Genomic DNA, 26148 nt, shown 5'->3' with positions numbered 1-26148 from the left:
TTCTTAAATATATATTATATTTGCATGATTTTCGTCAAGATTAGACATCAACACTATATAACTTTTTGTAATAATGAAAGAATGAAGCATTAATTAATAGGTAAAGAATGATTTAATATAATATATTTTTATATCGTTATAACAAATTTCTAATATTTATATTAAGAGATTAATTTGTACTCATGGTCGGTGTTAAATACAGTTGACTTGAAGAAACATTTTTTAACATCTGTGTATTCTATCCATTAATATAAAAATTTAATTGCAATGTAATAAATTATATATAATTTATTTATAAATTTGTCTTAAACGATCTCAACATGTGGATCGTTTGGGAAAATACTCTCTCGGCGATTATTGCAACAAAAGCAACATGTTAATCACAAATATAGAAGAATGACCGAAATACAGAACGACATAAACGTATCCTCGAAGATCGTCTTGCAGTCGGTCTCTGTGTACAAAGACATCAGCGGTCAAGCGGGAAGCTTCTTCGGAAGGCTATCAAACAGAGCAAAAACCTCTCGCTCGCCCTCGCTTGGATTGGCCGGACATGGCAATCCTTTATCTTCGTCGAACTCCTCGTCTAGAAGAAGGGAAACCTCGACTGGCCAACCTCGTCAAAAAAATATCGTGTGCCCGTCGGCTCCACGTACACCTTAAAGAATTTTTCCTTGAAATTCTTATAGGAGGTTGTGAAGGCTTTAAACAATACGCTGCCTGGACGACTGACCAAGGAATGCCAGCCAACCAACTCGGAAGGGTGAGAAGCATAGAAATGCAGGAAATAAGACGACAGAGGGCGCACCCCGAACGTCCGGCATACCACGCGGAAAGCCTGCATGGACGCCCACGTATTCGGGTGCAGCTGACTCGGCGCCACGTTAAGTGCCCAAAGAACGCTCACCGTGAACACGTCGAAGGGAAGAGACACATGCAAATCGAAAAAAAAGACAACTATACATAAAAAAGAAAAGGGGCTCGGTTGACGACCATTCCCTATACACACGATCCTCCAAGGAACAAGGATCGAATGCTAACAAGGAGTCCTCGGCGGAGGCCTTCAAAACTGGAACCTTGTCCAAGAATTCGGCCACTGAGGCGTCCGTCAGACGCAATCTTGCACACCTTGGGGTCAACCCAAGCAGGACCCTGGTGAAAGTGCGGTCGCACAAAAGAGTTAGACCGGTCTGACGCATTGCCAGCGTCATCACCCCTTACCCCCTTCACCGTTGGGGCGACGGCCTGAATCACCCCGACCGAGATAGGTTTGTCAGATGATGGTGTAAAAGAGGATGAAGAAGACGAAGACGAACAGGAGGGCGGTTCGGGAGAGGAGACCGAGCGGGAGAAGAGGTAGAAGTTGGACGCGAATAAGTAGACATGACTAACCTTTGGACGAACGAAGGAAGTAACTAGGTCGCTCGGATTCGTTCTGGTGTCAGAGCTCAATCAGTATTAAAACGCGTAAGAGGCAACTACTCCCAGCCCTTATTTATAGCCCGAAGACGTCTTGGAAACCCAAACGTCACAAGATCTCAACCGTCGGATTTGCTTGATCTAACGGCCCACATCGCTTGGCGCCCAAAACCCTCCTCATAAATGCGCGTCACATCATTCACTCAGCCACCGTTTTTCAGTCACTTCACCCATCATTACACCACCGCCCAAGGCCCATTTTTAGACTCTTCGGCTGTCTCAGCTCTTGAGCCTAGGGGCTACTGTACTAGTACGACCGAACAATTCAGTGCGTCGGCCAACACTCGGCCCACGCCGACCGACCTATAACGCTCAAGTCAAATGTTGACCACATTAGCAAGGCTAATCCATGGTTAAGGGTAGCTTAACGAAACCCTAAATGCAAACCAACCCTCTTAACCTGGTCCAACAGTGAAGGCTAATTAAAGTAATATAAATAGCACGCACTTCAAGGAGAAATGTACGTCATTATATACAGTACTCTGACTATCGAGTGCCGATACTCCACTGACTTGAGTGTTGGAGTGCCTTCTGCAGGTACCACCTCCACCTGAGGAGCAGGACGACTGAGAGAAGAGAAGCACAACATAAGGAGTATCAAGAGTGTTAGACCGACCGAACATTGGAGTAGGAGCAATCGTTCTCTAGGTCCCCAAACCCGTTCGAAAACAATTTAAAAAAAGTTGTATAGTAGTTTTTACGTAAACAAACTTTATTTTTTAAATTATTGGAGGAGTGGTGAGACTAAGAAAGGTCATGGACAATCTACTAAACATGATGACCAACAAGTGAAATCAGAAGTATCTAAAAGATTAAAATGACAAATAATAATTTACAATTTTTATTGAACAATCAAAACACTGATTAATGGGATTTGCTTGATAGATTAAGAAACAGTTATGAGAAAGCAATGGAAACAAAATAACAAGTTGACAGTGATGCAAAGAGAGGAGGTGAGGAAAGAAAAAGCATACATAAGTTAAAACTAATTTTTACAAATATCCATTTATCACACAAACTCAATCGTCTCCATCCATTTTACATTTAGTCACCAAACAATAAAGGAATACATTGTGTGAGATTATGGGTGATCTGTTATCAGACAGAGTGGTTGGCAGATTTTGGAAGCTTATTAGTTTTATTGGCTTATGTCTGAGGTTGGAGGTTGTGAGGTTATGGGTCTTGTAATCAAGGAGAATGGTTTAATTTTGATTTAGAAAATTAATGGAGATATTGTCTTTATCATTAGGAATTATGAGAATTATGGTGATTGGCAGATATGCGGGATAAAGTTGTTAATGCACAATAAAGACTAAGAAACGGAAGAAAGAAAAACCCAATATAAAATAAAAAGAAGACCGATTAAGAACACAAACTACTCGACTAAAAACCACTCTTTATAGCTAAACTAAATGCTCGGGATCTTTCTCTTATCTATAACACATTGTTATATATAATTTCAAAATCATAAAAATAAAGAAATATAAAATTATATCAAATGTAATTTCTCAAAAAAAAATAATGATTGATGTTGAGTTACTTACGTACAAAAGTGATAGAGATGACAAAATGGATCTTTTTGGTTCTTTTTAGTTCAACTCATTGTTAGTCCATAAAAAAAGGGCCAAATCAAGCTCAGTTGTCTATAAGGGTTGAAATTGATAATTCAAATGAACTCTAAATGTTAACTCTAAATGTTTCCCAAAACAGAAACCCCACTGCGGCTCTGAAATTTTTTGCTGCACCACCAAATGCGAAATATTTTGCTACACCACCAAATGCCCCTCACAAACACGCGTAACTCAAAAAGTTTCAGTTTCTCCTGCTATATACCCTAAAATTCAATTTAAAAATTATTTTTGAAATTGTCCTTGGCCCCACATCACCCATGTTCATTGACAAAATTGCCCTTTGCTTCCTCAGCAGAGCTGAGCCACCTGGGGTTGTATGCATGCATAACTGAGAAAGAAGCTGTTCACATAACATTTTTCCAAAATCTTATACCAGAACATAGGTATATTGTGTAAACAAATATTTTGACCCTATTTAAAAAATAGTTTAAAATTTTAAAATACTAAATAAAATACTGGCTTTCTAAGGATAAGTAACATAAATAAAATTAATTTTAGTTTTTAAATGAAATTATTGATGTATACATTTTAACACAAGTATATGCTTTAATAAAATAATAATATTTTTTAGTTTCTTAAATTATTATTATAATTCATAAAATAGGTTCAGTCTAAGTCTAGTTGGACTGGGGATTGGCATGCTTTAATTTAGGTTACTATTTTTTCGGCTTGAAAGACTCAACTCATTTTATACGTTGGTCCATTCGATGCACTTATTGTTGTAAAACAGAATCTCTTTTTGTAAAACATATTCTATAATATTGCAAAACAGAAAATCTAGAAACAGAGCATGTGCAGAAACAGAAATCTGAGTGAGCGAACAAACCTCCGAAACCCTCGTTCGTAGAGGACCAACGCTCGGAACCCTCGTTTCTCAGAGGTTGAACGTGGGATAGAGTCCCAATGTTCCGCAACCTAAGGGGACCTCCAGTAACGGTTCCTACCTTGAATGGGTCTTTCAGAACGTGCGTGCTCTCAACATATACAATCTGCTCCACACTCTCCGGGAAGACGTAGTCTTTCTCTCCGCAAACTGCTCGGAACCGCCTTGACCGTGGAAGCAGAGTTGCTCATGTAATGGGATGCGGTTACTTTCTTCATCTATAAAAGCCGCAACCCTTTGCCTCAGAAGACACAACTCTCACTCATCTTCTTCACCCAACACCACCTGAAACTCCTCTTCCTATCACCTTTAATTTTTAGTTTTCTCTCTCATCTTTATTAGATTATTTTAATATTATAAAACCTTGGGTTCCATTGGGTATTACTCTCTTAAAGAGTAACTTGCTAGTTCTGATCCTCGGAAATATCCGGGAAGTTCTTGTTGTATCCTGGGGGACTTGCGCAATACACTGCGGATAAGTCCTTACGGACAGTGATTACTCACGCCTTGGGAAACCATTTTTTATTCGTTTTAAAGCCTATTTAACTACAATCGTAAGGACTTATGACTGAAAATCCAAACAACAACGACAACACCGCTACGGGAACATCAAATGTTGTTTCCGCAACGCAAACCATTTTTGCGAAACCATTTCCGGACGTCTCCAAAATTGAAGTCTTCACCGGTCAGAACTTCCGACGTTGGCAAGAACGCGTGTCCACCCTATTGGACATGTACGGAGTTGCTCATGCACTTACAACTGGCAAACCCGACTCAACCACGGCTGCGAAACAAGTTGACGACTGGATCTATGCGAATAAGGTATGCCGTCACACTTTACTCAGTGTGTTATCTAACGATCTATTCGATGTTTATGCTTCTTATAAGAATGCGAAAGATATTTGGGATTCTCTTATCCTCAAATATACTGCCGAAGACATCGTCAGACAAAGGTTCGTAATTGCAAACTACTACCGCTGGGAGATGATCGAAGGCAAAGACATCAAAATCCAAATAAACGAATATCACAAGCTGATTGAAGATATCAAAACTGAAAGCATAAAATTGCCAGATGAATTCGTGTCTGAACTCTTGATCGAAAAGCTTCCGCAGTCTTGGACGGATTACAAACAACAACTGAAGCACAGACAAAAACAGATGTCTCTATCAGATTTGATCACCCACATCATCATCGAAGACACAAACAGGAAGGAGTGCGCTGCTGCAAAGGCCAAAGCTTTCTCTGCCAAAGCAAACGTGCACTAGTACAAAATTCTTCAATAACGACATCCTTTAAAGACGGTTTAGTGATAACCGTCGTTAAAAACGACGCGGTGGCATTCCTGTAATTTTTTTCAAATTTTTTCAGACTTTTAACGACGGTTCGCACCAGAACTGTCGTTAAAACCAGACGCTAAACATACAACGACGGTTCGCGCCAAGAACCGTCGTTAAAAGTGAAGTTTCAAAGACGGTTCTTCAAGAACCGTCGTTAAAAGTTTCAGAGTTGATTTTTTCCCCCTCTTTCTCACACTCTCTCCAATTCTTTCACACTCTTTCTCACAAACTCTTCTCTGCAACCCTCACACCCGTAGACGACCGAGCTCCACCGCTGACGTCCGACCGTCCGCCGACCTGACAGCCCTGCCGCCGACTGCGCCGACCGCAACCCTCACACCGGCGACGACCGCGACCACGCGAATCCGCAGCGCTTGCGACCCCCGCGCGACTCCCCACCGCGCCGCTGCCGCTCGCCCCTGCCGCGATCGGGCCCCACGACCGCGACCTCCTGCGCGACTCCGCACCGTCCCTGCCACGACCGGGCCCCGCGACCGCGACGATCGCGACCGCTCGCGACCCCCTGTCGTGACCGCACCGCCCGTGCCCCTGCCGCGACTCCGCACCGTCCCTACCGCGACCGGGCCCCGCGACCGCGACGACCGCGACCGCGACGACCGCGACCGCTCGCGACCCCCTGTCGTGACCGCACCGCCCGTGCCCTTGCCGCGAACAACCGCCCGACGGACACCACCTTGACCGTTCCAGCAACCGCCGGCCGACTCTGTCGTTGCACCTGCGACCGCCGTCCACGACTACGTGACGACCGACCTGTGCCGCGACGCACGTCCGTGACCACTGACTCCTTGCTGCAACCGCTTGTCGTGACCGCCCATCCATTTAAGGTTAGTGTATTCTTATTTATTATCACCTATATTTTGAAAGTATTCGTTTTGATTTTGATATTAATTGTTTATATTGAACGCATTGGTTCTGAGTCCGGAGGTGTTCGACCTTCGGCAATTTTCAGTCATTATATATTGTTTTGACATATTGAACGCACTAGTTCTGAGTCCGGAGGTGTCCGACCTTCGACAATTTTCAGTAATTATATATTGTTTTGACATATTGAACGCACTGGTTCTGAGTCTGGAGGTGTCCGACCTTCGGCACTTTTGTTTTATTTTTTCATGATTACATATTGAAAGTATTGGTTCTTAGTTTAGCAGTTCTATGGATCAGAGTTGGATTAATACATCACGAATAAGTGATACTTATGAAAAAGGGGTGGAAGAGTTCATACAATTCACAGAATATAATGCCGTTAGTTATAAGAATGGAGTAAGGATAAGGTGCCCTTGTATCAATTGTTTAAATGGAAGGATATTGACTGTTTCTGAAATTAGAGAACATCTTTTGTGTGATGGATTTTTGAAAAGTTATACAACATGGACGTGGCATGGTGAATTGTTAGACTTGCCAAGTGTGCACGGAGGTTCGGAGGAAGTTAATTTCTCAATGGATGATAGATTAGAAGACATGATACGTGATGTGGGAGCAGAATCATTTGCTAATGTAGTTTTTGAAAATATGTCTAATGATGCAGAGACTCCTTTGTATCCTGGTTCAACTAACTTCACACGATTATCAGCAGTGTTAAGGTTGATGAATTTGAAGGCAATGAATGGATGGACCGACAAAAGTTTTACAGAATTGCTTCAATTGCTTAAGGATATGCTTCCAGAAGGAAATACCTTGCCCAATCGAAATTATGAGGCGAAAAAAATACTTTGTCCAATGGGTATGGAGTATAGAAAAATACATTCATGTCCTAACGATTGTATTTTATACAGAAATGAGTATGAAGATTTAAGAAGATGTCCCAGGTGTGGTTTGTCACGCTATAAGGTTAAGGTTGGTCAAAATGATGAAATTGATGAATTGACAAAGGAAGGTCCTCCTGCTAAGGTTGTTTGGTATCTTCCGATAATTCCAAGGCTTAAGCATTTGTTTGCAAATGCAGATGACGCTAAAAACCTTAGGTGGCATGCAGATAATAGAAAATGTGATGGATTACTTCGTCATCCTGCTGATTCTTTGCAGTGGAAGAATATTGATAAAGAATTTCCTGAATTTGGAAAAGAATCAAGAAACTTAAGACTTGGATTGGCAACTGATAGAATGAATCCCTTTGGAAATTTAAGTAGTAATCATAGTTCATGGCCCGTTTTGTTAATGATTTACAACTTACCTCCTGCGTTGTGTATGAAGCGCAAATACATGATGTTATCTATGATGATCTATGGTCCAAAACAACCTGGAAATGACATAGATGTTTATCTTAATCCATTGATTGAAGATTTGAAATTATTGTGGAATGAAGGGGTTGATGTGTTTGACACGTTTAAAAATGAATCTTTCCGATTGCATGCAATGTTGTTTTGTACTATCAATGACTTCCCTGCATATGGGAACTTGTCATGTTATAGTGTGAAAGGCCATAGAGCATGTCCAATATGTCAAGACAAGACATCTTATGAGCAGTTGAAACATGGAATAAAAACCGTGTATCTTGGGCATCGTAGATTTCTAAAGAAATATCATCCGTATCGTCGATTGAAAAAAGCTTTTAACGGATACCAAGAACATGACATTTGTCCCACTCCCTTAAGTGGTGTTGAAATTTATGAAAAAATAAAAAATGTTAATGTGACTTTTGGAAAAATGAAGAAGAAGCAAACGGTGAGTGAAATATGGAAGAAGAGATCAATCTTTTTTGATCTTCCGTATTGGTGTAAGTTGGATGTTAGACACTGCCTAGATGTAATGCACGTAGAGAAGAATGTGTGTGACAGTCTAATAGGAACACTTCTGAACATTAAAGGGAAAACAAAGGATGGTGTGAATGCACGTCTGGATTTGATTGAAATGAATATACGAGAGGAATTGGCACCGAGAGAAGTTGGTAAACGTACATACTTGCCTGCAGCGTGTTACACTTTGTCAAAGAAAGAGAAAACAAGTTTTTGTGAATGTCTTAAAGGTGTTAAGGTACCACAAGGCTACTCTTCAAATGTGAAGAGTCTTGTATCTATGAATGATTTGAAACTAATTGGCTTAAAGTCACATGATTGTCACGTTCTAATGCAACAATTATTACCAGTGGCTATTCGTGGAATCTTGCCCAAAAATGTTAGGCATACAATCACTCGACTATGTTCATTTTTCAATTCCATATGTAGTAAAGAGATTGACTCTCAGAAGTTAGATGAACTTGAAGAAGAAATAATTGTTATCTTGTGTCAACTCGAGATGTTTTTTCCTCCATCTTTTTTTGATATTATGGTACACTTGGTTGTTCATCTTGTAAGAGAAATCAGATTGTGTGGGCCAGTTTATATGCGATGGATGTATCCAGTTGAACGATACATGAAGATTTTGAAGGGATATGTGAAGAATCAATGTCGTCCAGAAGCTTCCATTATTGAAAGATACATTTCAGAAGAATCTATTGAGTTTTGTTCCGAGTACATGTCAAAAGCCAAATGTATAGGAGTTCCTGAAAAAGGTTGGCACTCTCGTAGATTCATAAGTAAATCTTCAAGAGGTGTACATGTCATTAGCAAATCTAGAGAAGAGGTTCTGCAAGCACACTTGTATATCTTGAATAACACTGATGAGGTGTTACCATACTTAGATACACACAAAGACATTGTCAAATATAAAAATCCAAGACAATCAGAAAAATGGGTGTTAATTGAGCATAACAAAACTTTCATGTCATGGTTTAAGCAACAAATAATGAATGATCCATCAGCATCTGAAACATTAACATGGCTTGCAAACGGTCTCAAATTTGATGTTTTATGTTGTTCTGGCTATGAAGTAAATGGTTGTTTGTTTTACACAAAGTCTCGAGATGATAGGAGTACAGTGCAAAATAGCGGAGTCACCTTGGAGGCAGAGTCTATGCAGTTTTCAACTGCAAAGGATCAAAATCCTGTTGTGGGATCAATGCCTTATTATGGTGTCATAGTAGAGATTTGGGAAGTTAATTATACCAAGTTTACTGTACCTGTTTTCAAATGCAAGTGGGTTGACAATAAGACTGGTGTCAAAGTTGATGAATCAGGAATGACTTTGGTTGACTTTCGAAAGATAGGTTATCATGACGAACCATTTATAATGGCACATCAAGCTTCCCAAGTTTTCTATATCCAAGATCCTACGTCTGACCACTAGTCTGTTGTGCTACATGGAAAAAAAACAACATAATGACCCAGAAGATACAAACAATGACATTTGTGAGATTGAATCACTTACAAGAACGACCATCAATAAAGAGTACGAGGATGTTGCTGATGTTGTACATGCAACTCGAAATGATCATGATGAAGGAATTTATATTTGTATGTACATGTCATTCATGTTTAGTTTTACAATATATTTCATTTTCATTATATTTCATATTCTTGATGCTTATTATATTTTTTTGATAACATGAACATGGCAGATGATAAAGTTTCCCATTCAAAATCTAGTAGAGGACCTACAAGATTGAAGAATATGTTTAAGAAGATAACTAAAGATGACAAAATACCTTTGTCTATTGATATCCACACTGGTGTGCCCACTGGGCAACAAGCAAAGAAATATAGGAGTTATCTCGGAGTACTATCTCATGAAAGGATCTCTATCTTAACTCAGTCCTGGGATCACGTGACTGACCACGAGAAAAACATGATTTGGCAAGATATTCTGGTATGTAACTGTTTTTACTTTGCTCAATCTAAAGTTCTTTTATACTTTGTTTTTGTTTATGAACTAATTCTTTCAAACAATGTAGATGCATTACAACATCCCGAATGTGGAAACCTTGAAAGCGAAGGTTCTTTCTGATGTGGGTGTCAAGTTTCGTCAGTTCAAATCAAAATTGACAACAGATTATATATATGGGAAAATGAAAGAAGAAAATCCTTGTGCAAAATATGCATCCATTGATGAAGAAACTTGGCAGCAGTTTGTCAATATTCGACAAACTGAAAAATGGCAGGTTAGTATCACTTTTATATTTGAATATAGTTTATATTAACGTATTACTAAATTTTGAGTGTTATGATAGGAGGTTCGGAACAAAGCAAAAGCCAATCAGGCACATAATGATACCCCACACTTATTGTCTCGTGGTGGTTATAAGTTGCTAGAGCAGAAGATGCTTGAAGAAAAGAAGAAAGCACGTTCTACTTCCATTGAGGAAATGAATAGTGTAGATTCTTTAAGACCTCCATCCCCACCACTCCGACATGAGATGTGGAAGGGTGCCCGTATAAACACATTAGGGACATGGAGTTCTAAGTCTACAGAACAAACAGTTGAACGCATTGTAAGTTTGACAATTTCTTTTCAATGTGTTATTTTAAATTCAATGTGTTGAAGTTTGTCAATTTCTTTTCATTTGTTTTAGGATTCTCTTAATGAGCAATCAACACAAGGGACTTTTAAACCATGTGGTCGCAATGATATTCTTAATGTTGCTCTCGGACGACCTGAACACCCTGGACGTGTTCGTGTAGCTAGATATGGGGTTGGGATTCGGTCATACTTTGGAACTCCATCACACAGCAAGGAACAATTTTCCAATGAACCTAGCCAAGAGTATTTACTACAACTACGTGAGCAGTTAAAGGCTGAGGTAACTCAAGAGCTTAAAGAAAGCTTCATGGAGGAGTTTAGTGCGCGAATGGAAATGGAGTTCAAAAAGCGGTTGGAGGGTTTAGGACACTCACAGCAACCACCTACTATGGTAGAAGATGAACCACCTCCGCCTCCTATTAAGAAAGTCAGCACTAAAGGGAGTTGTTCGGCAGTTGATCTATCAGGGGATGACTTTGGCTCAACTAGCCAATGCGAACTATATGTTGAGTGTAATTCTTTGACCCGATTCGTTGCCTTGGGTAAGTGTTATGAAGGGGTCACAATGTTACACAATGTGCCTCTTCCTTCTAATTTCATGAAGGTCACGGTGGAGAAGGTCCTTTATGGTGATCTTGCAGTTCCTATGCCGACATCAGAGGTGACAATTGTGGCAGAGGCATTACATACTTTCGTTGTCTGGCCTAGACATCTCGTCAGACCTATAGCCTCTATGGTATATATTTGCACTAATACTAATAGAATTATATATCAGATATATTACATTCTAACTAATTTAAGTATTTTTTTGTTTTGATGAGTAGCAGGAACCTAAGACAAATCTGCCTTTGGGAAAGAAGAAAATAGTCTCCATTGATGATCCTTTGGCGGCATTGGTGGAAGTTGCTACAGCTTTAGATACAACCGTCTTAGAGGTTCCATGGGATGCCAATGTATTTGGAAGGCATAGTAATCTACCGTTGTACGTTCACATGTCTGATTTGTTGGACCTTGCATCCGGAGATCAAGAGATTAACATAACAGTTCTGCAATTATGCATGATGTAAGTTCAAATTTTAAAATCTTTATACTTTTGATTTATTAAATATATTAGTACTAACTTATTGAAATTTAGGTATCTTTCTGGATTATGCTTTGATGAGGGGAAACACAATATATATGGGTTTTTAGACCCTCAAATCACTCAATCAATTGGAAACAAGAAGTCGGAAACACAAACATACATCACCACCGCCTTAAAGAATGGTGGAAAACACATTTATTTTGCTCCGTACATCCATGAGTAAGTTCTTATTTATTAAATAAGTTTTAATAAATTATTGAAATAAGATAAACTAATTAACTGATTTGTTATACAGGCGTCATTGGCAACTATTGATCATATCTGTTCAAGATCATACCGCTGCATGGTTTTTCTCCTTGCATAAAAAACCTCATGCCTATTTTAAAAACATTATAGATAGGTACGACAGTTTCCTTTAACATTTATTATTACTTATATATTATATAATGTTATGTATTCTAACATGAAATCTTATTATTTTAGTGCTTACTCTGGATATAATATGTTGTGTGGGAGGAGAACTTCAAACGCACAAAAACTCACTTGGATGTACCTTAAGGTATTTAGAGTATATTTGTTTACTTAATTTAATGTGTTTCACTCATTCATTTAATACATTTATTTTCACATGCAGTCCAACAGGCAACCTGAAAATTATGAGTGTGATTATTATGTTATGCAGTGGATGTTGACTATTTTGCAAGCTGAAATTAAGAAAGGTTGGGATAAGGTAATACCTCAATACAATAAACACTTTAAAATTTGAGATTTATTATTCATGCACTAATTCAAAATATTTCAAATGTCACAATTGTTCAACGACCAACACCCGCTAGATTTAGAAGCATTGGAGTATGTGAGAACAACATGGTCAAAGTATTTTGTAACCATGTATAACACTCTAGTATAGATAAATAATTACAATGACAAATTTTTTTATATACTACCAAACTTTTTTTTATAATGTTATAATTTGTTGTATTTAATTTTTATATTTAAATTATGATTTGAAATGTTTTTATTTTCTGGAATTGAAAACTTTTTAAGCAGGTTATTTGAGATTTTTAAAAGATTTTTTTTTTAATCAAGACATATAACGACGGTTCCGTCTTTAAAAGCCATACTTATAACGACGGTTCCTATGGGAACCGTCTTTAAAAGTGCCTTCAATTTTTTAAATCAAAAAAGCGCAACATTTAACGATGGTTGTGGGAACCGTCGTTATAAGTCGCGCGTTTTAACGACGGTTATGGGAACCGTCGTTAAAAAACCATACCTTTTAACGACGCCGGTAATAACGACGGTTCCAGAACCGTCTTTAAATGTCGATTTTAACCGTCGTTAATTTACCTTTTTGTACTAGTGGTGATAGAAGACAAACCAGCTCCAAAAAGGTACGAGAAAAAAATTTGATCACAAAAAGAAACCTAATAACAAATTCTCTCGTCCCAGTGGAACTAACCCCACTTTCAAGAAAAAAGGTAATTGCTTTGTCTGTGGAAAGCCAGGCCATCATGCACCTCAGTGCAGACATAAGGCTAAAAACGACTATCCTCCAAAGGAAAATCTAGCCGAAGGGGAAGATACTATTGTGGCAGTCGTTTCACAAGTAAACCTTGTGACAAATGTGAGCAAATGGGTGGTAGACTCTGGGGCTACCAGACACATCTGTGTAAACAGAAATGTGTTCACCTCCTACACAAGTGTGGGGGATGGAGAAGAACAAGTATATCTCGGTGACTCCAGGACAACTCCTGTCCTAGGAAAAGGAAAAGTTCTTCTGAAGCTCACATCTGGTAAAACTCTAGCTTTGAATGATGTGCTACATGTGCCATCAATTAGAGTTAATTTGGTCTCTGTGGCATTACTAAGCAAAGTTGGGGTTAAAGTGTCATTTGAATATGACAAGATTGTTATGACAAAAAACAATGTTTTTGTGGGAAAGGGATATTGTGATCAAGGCCTTTTTGTATTAAACATTTCTGAAATTATGAATGAATCTAAATCTTCTGCTTATATTGTTGACTTGTATGATATATGGCATGCTAGATTAGGACATGTGAATTCTTCGTATGTTATAAAATTGCAACGACTAGGATTAATCAACATGCATGACAAACAAAGTAGTAAATGTGATGTATGCGTAGAATCTAAAATAACGAAGAAAACATGTCACTCTATAGAACGTCAAACTGAAATTCTTGGTTTAATTCATACCGACCTTGCTGATTTAAAACAAACCATGTCTAGAGGTGGTAAAAATCATTTTGTAACCTTTATAGATGATTTTTTTAGATACACCAAAGTGTATTTAATTAAACATAAGGATGAAGCTTTTGACATATTTTTAACTTATAAAGCGGAAGTAGAAAATCAACTTAATAAGAAAATTAAGAGAATTAGATCAGATAGAGGTGGTGACTATGTTTTATTTAATGACTATTGTGTAAAAGAAGGTATTATTCATGAAGTAACCCCACCATATTCACCTGAGTCTAATGGAGTAGCTGAAAGGGAAAATAGGACTCTTAAAGAAATGATGAATGCCATGCTTATTAGTTCTAATGCTCCTGATAATTTATGGGGTGAATCTTTGCTTACTGCGTGTTTTTAACAAAATAGGATACCACATAGGAAAATTGGTAAAACACCCTATGAGTTGTGGAAAGGTTATCAACCTAATCTGAAATACCTAAGAGTGTGGGGGAGTTTAGCTAAAGTGATGTTACCTTATCCTAAGAAAAGGAAAATAGGCTCTAAAACATCTGATTGTATGTTCTTAGGATATGCAGAACATAGTGCTACCTATAGGTTTCTAGTTCTTAATAGTGATATAATTGAACGCTACACTATAGTAAAGACAAAAAACGCTAAGTTCTTTGAACACATCTTTCCGCTAAAGAGTAGTGGTACATCTGAACAACCTATAGATAGTGTTAGTGATACCTTGAGTGAGGATGTTAGAAGAAGTAAAAGACAGAGAAAGGAAACATCTTTTGGAGATGACTTTTATACTTATCTAGTTGAGAATGATCCAATAAGTTTTGTAGAAGCTACTAGTGCTCCTGATGCTAAACATTGGGATAAGGCCATTAAAACTGAGCTTGATTCAATAAAGAAAAATAATACGTGGACCTTAGTAGATCCGCCTAAAGGAGCAAAACCCATTGGTTGTAAGTGGATCTTTAAGAAGAAGTACCATCCTGATGGATCCATAGAGAAATATAAAGCAAGATTAGTAGCTAAAGGGTTTACTCAAAAACATAACATAGATTACTTTGATACTTTTGCACCTGTTACTAGGATTTCCTCTATCTGTGTATTGCTAGCCTTAACATCTATCCATAAGTTAGTAATTCACCAAATGGATGTTAAAACAACTTTTTTGAATGGTGAATTAGAAGAGGAAATTTATATGACTCAACCTGAAGGTTGTGTAGTCTCAGGTCAAAAGGAAAAAGTATGCAAACTTTTAAAATCTTTGTATGGTTTGAAACAAGCACCAAAACAATGGCATGAAAAACTTGATAATGTTTTACTTTGTGAAGGTTTTTCTACCAATGATGCTGATAAATGTGTGTATTCTAGATCTGAAAAATGGTGAATATGTCATTATATGTTTGTATGTGGATAACATGCTAATTTTTGGTACATGCAATGATATAGTTTTTAAAACAAAATTGTTTCTTGGATCTAAGTTTGAGATGAAAGACATGGGTGAAGCAAGTGTGATTCTAGGAGTTAAAATCATAAGGAAGGGAGATAGTATATTACTATCCCAAGAAAAATACACTGAGAAACTTCTAAAGAAGTTTGGTTACTATGACTTTAAGTCAGTGAGTACCCCTTATGATGCTAACTCTAAATTAAAGAAGAACAGAGGAGAATCTATTTCTCAAACTAAGTATGCCCAGATAATTGGGAGCTTATTGCATTTAATGAGCTTTTCTAGACCAGATATTGCTTATGCAGTAGGTAGATTGAGTAGATACACTCAATGTCCTAGTCAGGATCATTGGGAAGCACTTGCGAGACTCATGAAATACTTGAGAGGTACAATGGATTATGCCATTGAATATAGTGGATTTCCCGCTGTGTTAGAAGGGTACAGTGATGCTAACTGGATCTCTGATTCAGATGAGACAAAATCCACTAGTGGTTATGTATTTACACTTGGGGGTGGTGCAGTTACATGGAGATCAGCCAGGCAAACTATTATTGCAAGATCAACAATGGAATTTGAGTTTGTTACTCTAGAAATGGCTGGTAGTGAAGCTGAGTGGTTGAAAAACTTCTTAGCAAACATTCCTTTAGGAATGAAACCAACCCCATCTGTATCAATGCATTGTGATTGCCAATCGGCAATAGCTATAGCTAAAAATAAAAGCTGCAATGGAAAGAATAGACATATACAATTGAGACATAATTTGGTGAAACAGTTGTTAAAGAGTGGAACAATTTCTATTGACTATGTCAAGTCAGAACGGAATCTGGCAGATCCTCTGACAAAACCCCTAGGGAGAAAAATGATTTTAGAAACATCGAGGAAAATGGGACTTAAGCCACTTGCAAACAAACAAGTGATGGAAACCCAACCTTTGTGATTGGAGATCCCATGAATAAGGTTCATATGGGTAAAAACAAGTAACTTATTAGTTCTGCTAGCACTGATATTGATTTAAAATCAATTTTGTCCATTCCTATGGTGTGTGTGAAAGTGTTAGATACTGCATATCGAGAGGATAAACTTTGTGGTTAAAATTCAGAGGTAAAAGAGTTTTAACGATTTACAAAGTTTTAATGATTTTCATATCCCTTATGGGTGGTGTATAATTTGCAGCATACACTTGACGAAATCACCTATATGAGTGTCAAGTGGGGCCACTTGCATGAGATCTTGGCAAGATCTCTATAACACTCATGAATACCGGGCACGCGCAAGGCCTAGTAGCGCAACACAGTGATAACAACAAGTAATGTGGGGGTGTATTGTGACTGATAAACCTCTAACACATACTAAGTGTCTTGGTTCATATAGCTCGCTATACCAACTACACTATGTGTTACGTTCATCAATCTAAGACTGGTTCATATAGCTTGCTATACCAGATCTGATGCATTACATCTTAGATGAACCCAGAAATTTATTTTCTTTTTCTCTTTATCTTTTGCAATATGTGGGGGATTGTTGTAAAACAAAATCTCTTTTTGTAAAACAGATTCTATAATATTGCAAAACAGAAAACCTAGAAACAGAGCATGTGCAGAAACGGAAATCTGAGTGAGCGAACAAACCTCCGATACCCTCGTTCGTAGAGGACCAACGCTCGGAACCCTCGTTTCTCAAAGGTTGAACGTGGGATAGAGTCCCAACGTTCCGCAACCTAAGGGGACCTCCAGTAACGGTTCCTACCTTGAATGGGTCTTTCAGAACGTGTGTGCTCTCAATAGATCCAATCTGCTCCGCACTCTCCGGGAAGACGTAGTCTTTCTCTCCGCAAAATGCTCGGAACCGCCTTGACCATGGAAGCAGAGTTGCTCATGTAGTGGGATGCGGTTACTTTCTTCATTTATAAAAGCCGCAACCCTTTGCCTCAAAAGACACAACTCTCACTCATCTTCTTCACCCAACACCACCTGAAACTCCTCTTCCTATCACCTTTAATTTTTAGTTTTCTCTCTCATCTTTATTAGATTATTTTAATATTATAAAACCTTGGGTTCCATTGGGTATTACTCTTTTAAAGAGTAACTTGCTAGTTCTGATCCTCAGAAATATCCGGAAAGTTTCTGTTGTATTCTGGGGGACTTGCACAATACACTGCGGATAAGTCCTTACGGACAATGATTACTCATGCCTCAGGAAACCATTTTTTGTTCGTTTTAAAGCCTATTTAACTACACTTATATGGTCAGCTCTATGTGATTTATTTGAAGGCTCCTTTTCATAATCTTTGAATCTAATTATGATCAGAATTCAAAAGTTTGTTTGGCAATTCGCAATTCGATAATTGTAGATTGCATTTTCTGTTAGTGCTTTGATGTGATATAGAAGGTCTCAAGTTTATGGTCATACCTGCCAAAGTAACATGTTCAATCTGCTGGTAGTACCTGCCAAAGTAACATGTTGCGCAACTCCAATTTCTGCTTATGTACCACCATTGCGGAGGTGATCACCATTAGTATCATCCCTCTTTTCCCTGTCTATTAAACGTGATATTTAGGTCTGTTGTGTTATATGTAAGCTGCATAGATTACTCTTTTTTAAATATGATACTTGTATCAGTCGGACTCCGAACAACCGAAGATATGAATTAATAATATAACATGATAAATACGTGACAAGAAAGCAGTTACAACTAACTTTGAATGAATCAAGGGCACACTGCAAAAGACACTCCCGTGATATCAGGAAGCCACTACACACGACCTGGAGACCACTACACACGTCTTAGTGAATTGATTATCTAGCCCACGCGGGAAGAGACCCAAGTCAACCTATAAATAAGACTTATGAAGGGGGGGGGGGGAATGTACGTTTTTCAGATCCTAAGAGAATAGACCAATCACTAGCACTGACTTAAGCGTCGGAGTGCAATCGCAGGTATCCCACCAACTGGCGGAACATGCGCGTAGAAGAAAAAGAACTTTGAAGAATTCGGAGACTACCAGTACAAAAACGAATTGTGTATCGAGTGGATCAAAATTACTCAGGCTCCGACATCCACACATTAATGCCAAATTTATTATCACAGCTTTTAATCATTTGATCTTGTATATTTATAATTAGATGGTTGAATTTTGTTGATGGGGTACTTGGCAGCTTTCAAAACTAGTTTATAATATTACAACTTAGAATCAGTAACACAGGGATAGTATGGTAACTCTGAAAACTGGTTTAGACCGTACTATGATATACTAGTGAACACAAATTCATGTTAATGTAACTAGTTTTGATTTGCTTTTAGTTTGATTAAAGAGGGACAGAGGGATTCGAATCACATTTTGAGACTTTCTTTTTAAGACTTTTTTGGTGATATCCGTGAATTCCACTAAACAACATAAACAGCACTTTAGATGAAAATATTAAAGTCTCCATGACGACCTGAAGGAAGAAGAGGGAGAGTGTAGACACCATTACCTTATCATTTAAGCTTTTGTTGCTTTATCTCACGTTGCAGGCTGAAAATATCTTGCATACCTAACACACAAACTCACATGATGGAAGTCCTATTATTAGCCATTTCGGATAATACTACGCGATCCCATTTGTTCTAGACCTGGCCATATCCCATTTGTTCTAAACCTGGCCATTTCCTAATATTATCTGAAACATGCAGTCGCCAATGGTAACGATAACTTATAATATCGATAATATTTTAAAGTATGAGTTATGGATTACACAATCAGAGTTATGAATTATTTAATCTAATAGCTACTTTTGAATTATCAAATGAGTCATGGATTATTCAATTTAAAAATTATTTTTTAATTATCAAATGAATTAAGTATTATTTAATTTTTAAATTAATTTTAAATTATGTCGATAGATGTTTTTTTAAAAAAATGCTCTTGATTTACATAATTTGTAGTTCTAAATGCAAAAAATAGGAACCAAATAACATTAAACTTTGCAACAAAATACTAAAAAAATGCAAAAATTCACCTCTACAACCACATAATCGCAAGCAAAGAATGAAACGCTTTAAAAACTTGAGAAAAATCACCACAAAAATGCAAGAACTGTAGATGAGGTGTTGTAAATATGTGTTACATATGAAGAAGAAAGTGAACACTTGCAGAGCACAATATGCGTTATATATATATTGAAGAAGAAAGTGAACCGTTGCAGTGCACATTCAGAGTCGTTGCAGATTGACATACACCGCGGGATCTCCTCCATTTTTTCCTGCGATCTGTTTCTCCACTCGCTTTTTGTTTCAAGTTCGTGCCTTTGAGTTTGAAAGTGTTTTTTGGAACGTTTCCTTCTGTTGTGGTGGCCTTCCACCATTTCCGGCGCGTCTCCGGCGTCACCTCCGAACTGCCGGAACAAAATTCTCCATATCCCCTTTTTCGTGGGTTTTGAGCTTCTCTCCTTGCCTATAAATAAGAGGCACGAGAATGCTCAAACACACTGGCTTACTCTGCACATCCTTCTCTTCTTCTTCCTCACAACACTCACCACCGTGCATTCTTCTTCCTCTTCTCTTTTCTTTCTTTTTAAATTATAACATTCCATTATAATAGATATGGGTTTATTGTGTTTTACTCCTAGAAAGTACCTTGCTAGTTCTGATCATCGGAAATTACCAAGAAGTTCCTGTTGTATCCTGAGAGGACTTGCGCAATATATCGCGAATAAGTCCTTACGGACAGTGATTACTCTCGCCTTAGAAAACCAATTTTTGTTCGTTTTAAAGCCAATTTTGCTACAGAAAGTGTGTCGGAATACAAAAGCCGTGGAGGGAGGTGTCGTGAGGTGATAGAAGAGAGGAGAGAGATAGAGAGCAAAGGGTAAAGTAATGGTAAAATGTTTAGAGTTTTTTTAAATTATTTTCCGAAGGATATAATAGTAAATTCCATTTAGTATGGGTGTCAGAATAAGTCATGCGGGGGCAGGAAGAAGCAGCTCATATTCTTTCAAAATCCATCAACATGGCAAATTCTTCCTACACCCAACCTTTTTCAACATGCACTTTACATAGTTTTAAATTTCAAAAAATTGTCCTTCATTCCAGAAATAAAAATCTAAAATTAAAAATAATACATTTTAAAATTTTTTTTGGAAGAGATTATTGTGTTATGAAAATAAAATTTCAGAAACAAAATCAAAATCTCATTCTAGATAAGAAAATTTCTAATACAAAAAATTCTGAAAAAGGAAGTCTAGAGTGTATTTTTATATGTATTCCATTTTATTTAAAGGTTTTTTCTCTATTCATACTAAAATTGGGTGCTTATACGGTATGGTGCAAGAAGTAATCGCCTCAAAACATTTAGGTATTGGCCAGAATTGGCATCACCAACAGCAAAATTGGTGCACAGTACAACTAGTTAGTTTCACGTACTATTTCTGAATACAGCACGAGAAATACTGCAAAAAAGTAAAACTGGAACCTCGACAAAATCAGAATAAATTCTAACTTGGAATGCCCATTTTTTTTTAAAATTAGATTCCTTGAAAAAATCTGTTAAAACTTAAACATAGAATTTGAACTTAAAATAAAATAAAAATTACAATTTGCATAGCAACTCGAAAGCAGGGGGTGAAATTGAATTGAAACACAAGGGACAATAGTTATTACTTTGAAAAAGATGTTTAATAATTAACATATTAAAAATTAAAAGCATAAAAATAATAATGTTAATCATAAGCTAATTATTTAAATTAGAAATTACCATGATTCAACCTATGAAAGATTAACATTTCTAAAGAATAACTTACTCTTATAATAACATACTGCATTAAATTTAGAGGAAAAAAAATGAAATTTTACTTTCCAAACCAATTGCAATAATTGAAAATTATCAAATTTTTATCTCACATAATCTGTCAATTTATATTCACTGAATCCTTGGTTTACAATCGAAGGAGTGGAAAAACAAGAACCAAAGCCAATATACATAAAAATCAGAGTCCAAAATTATAATAATGATTAAAATTTGGTACACTTTTGTTAGAATCTATTTTTTCAAAGGTGGTGCTGTTGCGGGTAAGGTGGTTCAGATTGTGGGGGTTCCATTCCATCTAGGCCATGGAGACCCTTTCGAAGATTACATTACCCCCCACTTGTTACAGCCTTCAGTTCCCAAAAGTCTCTGCATTTTCTCGTTTCCCATATGCTTCTTCCACAACCACTCCCCTGGTTTCAGTGCTAACTGTAAGAGCTGGTCCTCCTTCAGGTTAGCCACTCTGTTTCTTGGGTCCCGATTGGACTTGTTTCATTACTTCTTTTTATCCTTTGCTGAGAAAGTTAGCATCTTTTGAGAGGATAAGGGGTTTGGGGAAATGGGTAATAGGCAATTGGACATGCTGTTTCAAACTCAGAATGGAAACTGTGCACTGCCACAATTCTCATGGTTGTAAGTACTTGTATACACATATCATTTGTCTGAACTCTGAACAGTGTTTCCCTCTGCTGGAGAAACACCATCTTGAGTTTTAATTTGGAGATACTCTGTATTACAGTTTGTTAACTTAGATTCTGGATTGTAAAGATTAATTGAAGACACTCTAATCTTTGCTATTAAGAACATTTGGTTTTTAAAAATAATAATTCTGACTTGCTAGCTCCTCATTGAATATTTTGTCTGGGAAAACTTAGAAAATATATTACCGTGGTTGGATCATTTAAAAAAAATCCATTTTTTTTGTTACATTGCATGATAGCTAGGTTTAAGATTGACTGAAAACATTATCTCATGTAAGTAAATGTATCTTTTTGGAGTTTGGATAGCAGGAGAATGAGGTTGGACCGTTAGAAAGAAGAGAAATTTGAAGTGTAGTTTTCTTGAACTTGTAGTTTGTTGATACATTCAATTTGAGGGTGCATCAAATCAAGTAAACGACTGTTGTGAAACAATTGTTTCAGTTATTTGTGGGGGAATTTAATGGCTTCCTTTCTTATGTTTAATATTGTTATTCATTTTGACTATTATTCTATTAAAACATGTGTTATATTGTAGATTTATATTACACTTGCAAATTTTCTCCCCAGCTCTTAATTAAAAAGCTATTGTGGTTGGATGTTCTTTTCACAACTTACTTTATAAATCTATGTCCTTCTTTCCATTGATGTTCTGTTAGATATATTAAAAACAATTCATGCGATTTAAAACCTAATAGCTTAAGCTGTTTGGAGAATTGGTCATTGATATGGTATCTATCGGAGTTCCTTTGATAAAGTAAGCAAGACTTCAATCCTAGTTATCCGTTGAATTTCAGTACATGGTAGCTAAGCATAAGAATTGACACAATGTTCTATCCTCAAGCCAAAAATAGAGCCCTTTCATGAAAGGGTGTAAATAAAAATTAAATTTGAAGACAAGAGCTAAGTATAAGCATTGCCTACTCCTGAAGACCTAAAAGGCTCTTGCATGAGGGAACATGGGACAAAAAAACTGCTAATCAGTCGCGGCTTAATTATTCATTGGCAGATATCTCATCCTTGTAGCTACTATATTTATTAAAAATACATGTTTATTTCTATCCTTTTAGCCCCAGTACAATTAATATTTAATCTTGGAATTTATCCTTTTTTCTTGTCACCTGTAGACCTTGTTTCTTTGAAATCTAATTGGTTGAAACTTATATTTTTAGTGAGTGGTGCCGATGAGGATGTCCTGCAAATATTTTTTAAGGAGAGAGAATTAAATGGCGATTTTATATCAAGAACTTCTGACTTATTATGGAGAAGAAATTTCAGAAACTCTGCTGATAATGATATTAACATACTCACTGATGACACTTCTCAACAAACAGTGCAGGTGCAGTAGACTCTTCGTTTCTAATTTCAAATCATCCGATCCAATTTAATACATTTGATCAATTGTATCAGTTTTGGCTGGTTTTTGCCTTGTACTGATCCATTGCAAATTTTGTATGTTGATTCATTGGTCACGTAATTCAATTTGGTCTGCTTTTTCTAATATTTGTAGATCACAGAAACTGACAATGATGGTGGTTTTTTGAAACTTACAAGAACCCAAGAGTGGTTAACAGGTGATAATTCTCCACCAATAAACAAGAAGGTGACTGCTAAGGTATGCTTTGGAGTAGTTTTTCATTTACATCCCATTGACAGGAAGTGGGAAACTGTATATGAACTATGAAATTGATATGTTGCAACTCATTTTATTCTTTCAAATGTTTTTCAAATTCACCTTCTCTCGGGTAAATAAATAATAACTCAGTCATCCAATAATGTTGGATGCTTCACTTCATATATCAACAGAGTTTGCAGGACAGCAGCGCGAGGCGCAAGAAACTGAACATGCTCGAATATGAATCTGTACAATACCTCTCTTGACCTTGATATTGTTCTTTTTTAGCTCAAGTTAGTGACATCAGTGTTTTCTTACCTCAAGGCTGTAGGTTTTGATCAATTAGAAGTTCTGATGTTGTGTAAGCTTCTTATTCTTTCAATTTTATTCTTAATTGTAGCTCAAGAGGGAATTACTACTTCTATCTGTGGGTATTGGATTCGCATGTAGTGGATATTGCTTGGTAATTTTTTCAGTACAGGTAAACTTTAATTTGCATGCTGTCTCAAAAAAAAGTCTCATCAATTTTCTATTGTAATTACCAGATCATTTTTGTGCTTCTTACCATTGAATTTTGTTCTCTTTCTTCATGACAAGTCTAATTTTAGATGGATGTCAGTGTCTTATACCATAATGATTTAACTTCAAACACTATCCCAAGGTGTAAGTTTCTAATTATTTCCTTCACTGATGTGTGCCTGTCTCTTAAATTTGTAGGCTGCTATAAGTTATGTGATCGGTGTACTTTTCAGGTTTGTTATTGCCTTTTATCATATTGGTTATGTCTCATTGAAGTAATTGTTAATGCTTTAAGATACTCTAGTGAGACTATTAGAGCATAAGGTCTTAAGTTTAAGAATTGAGTCTTATAAGAAACCTTCATTGGAGCATGTTAATGTGGCATGAAAGAGTCTTAAATTTAAGACCCTGGATCATGGTAATAAAAAAATATTTTCATCTTATAAAGGTTGTACTTGCATTGAAGTGTAAACAAAAAATTATAAAAGTGAGTACTATAAAACTCTTGCATTGGAGCAAAACTTGCAAAATATCTTAAAAATGATGTGACATGGTATGACCCACATAAAGTAAAATAAGATCTCATAGTATGATTCTTGCATTGGAGATAACCTTAGAGCCTTAGTTGATATTTATTCATCACTGTTTCTCTTTGTGGGAGAGAAAAAAGAAGATGTAACTGTTCTTATCATTCCTTATTATTATACTTAACTGATATATCATTTCAATGCAGTTGCTTGTACCTTCAACTCTTGTATCAACATGCAGACAACATATCCAGGGAAAATGTTCCTCAAATATTCAAGAAAAAGAAGTCTAAGAAGTACACATGAAAACTTGTGCTTTGAGTTTGATGTAATTGTGCCAGTTAACATTCTCTGTTGTTGACATTTTCTTATCCCTTGTTTTGGGCAAAAAAATATTTCTTAACCAGAATTGGTATAAGAAGTGAGGACCTTGAAGATTTCTTGGAGAGGTCAATCAAGGGTATCAGTATATCACTTTCCTCTCCCAGGCTTGTTATTCCAGCAACAATATATGGACTTTGGGCCCTGTTTCATCAACATTTTGCCAATGACTTTTTTGATTTCCAGGTAATCCTTGGCAGCATGTGTATCAAAAAATGTTTCTTCAGCCACTAAGCATTTTCCATTTGAATAAATTTCAGCATAAACACTTATAGAAGAAGAAAAAAGAAAGTAAAATGAATTGAACTTCTCATATAAGCTAAAATAAACTTGTACACTTAACTTTTATAAAAGTTATCTCATTTAATTTTTCTAAAAACTCAAGTACATAACTTGATATAAGCTTATAAGAAAGCTCAATTCATTTTATCTTTTTTTCCCTCTATTTGTATTTATAGAGTGGTTTATCCAATAATCATAGTCTTACTATTAAACTTTCATCAAATTCATTGGTCATTTATTTATACTTGTCTCTTGTTCACCCTAGCTTGTGCCAGCCATGTTCGGAATGTTTGTCTACAAGGCTGCTGCTCTGGTGCAAGTTTATAGAGACAACGAAGGCTTGCTGTTGGTATTTCCAGAAAGTGAAGATGGATCAAACAATTGAAGTATTTTCCTATGCTCAGCACTTAGCAGAGTACCTGACTCAGTACTCACTATATCTTGGAACATTTGAAATGCTTAGCTGCACCCATAGCTGAGCACTGATCACAGGTTACAACCCTTCACTACATTCATCTTATGTTGAATTTAGAACGATGCTATTTTATCACAGTAAATAATAAAGAGTGTATTAATATCATGTCTTTGAAACCAACATTTGTTGACTGTTGAAAGTTATAAGCTAATTTAATTCCATTTAAGAGATCAAGTGTTCTTAAAATATTACATGCACTTTTATTCATCATATCATATGATGTTGTCTTGTCACACTAAACAGTCTAAAAGAATGGAAGGAACATCCTTAATCATTGATCTTTGATATAGTAATAAACATCTTGCATCTACTACTTTTCACATCAAGTTTCAATTATTGATAACTACCAACTCATTAGAGTTAGTAATCAATGCAAATCCATAACTCAACCATTCTCTAATATCCATACTATAACTCTTCTCTTATGCAATTAT

At 36.7% G+C, this 26148-nt stretch overlaps 2 protein-coding genes across 2 annotated transcripts; both read left to right on the top strand.

Moving 5' to 3' along the window:
• Positions 1-6504: 6504 nt before the first annotated feature.
• On the top strand, positions 6505-9513 carry LOC150023049 (uncharacterized). Its single transcript, XM_090297690.1, has one exon. It carries the CDS (start codon positions 6505-6507, stop codon positions 9511-9513), a length of 3009 nt encoding a protein of 1002 aa, XP_090153816.1.
• Positions 9514-21426: 11913 nt separating this feature from the next.
• Positions 21427-25882, top strand: LOC137825364 (NF-kappa-B inhibitor-like protein). Its single transcript, XM_068631038.1, has 9 exons — positions 21427-21670; positions 23088-23254; positions 23426-23530; positions 23722-23778; positions 23931-24011; positions 24248-24282; positions 24783-24872; positions 24984-25143; positions 25505-25882. The coding sequence occupies exons 1-9, from the start codon at positions 21523-21525 to the stop codon at positions 25622-25624; spliced, it is 963 nt and encodes a 320-aa protein (XP_068487139.1). The 5' UTR covers positions 21427-21522; the 3' UTR covers positions 25625-25882.
• Positions 25883-26148: the final 266 nt, after the last annotated feature.

This window comes from Phaseolus vulgaris, chromosome 11, assembly GCF_051622355.1.
Source record: "Phaseolus vulgaris cultivar YP4 chromosome 11, ASM5162235v1, whole genome shotgun sequence".
Classification (NCBI taxonomy): domain Eukaryota; kingdom Viridiplantae; phylum Streptophyta; class Magnoliopsida; order Fabales; family Fabaceae; genus Phaseolus; species Phaseolus vulgaris.
The sequence above is the reverse complement of the archived record's forward strand: the minus strand, read 5'-3'. Positions and strand labels throughout refer to the sequence as shown.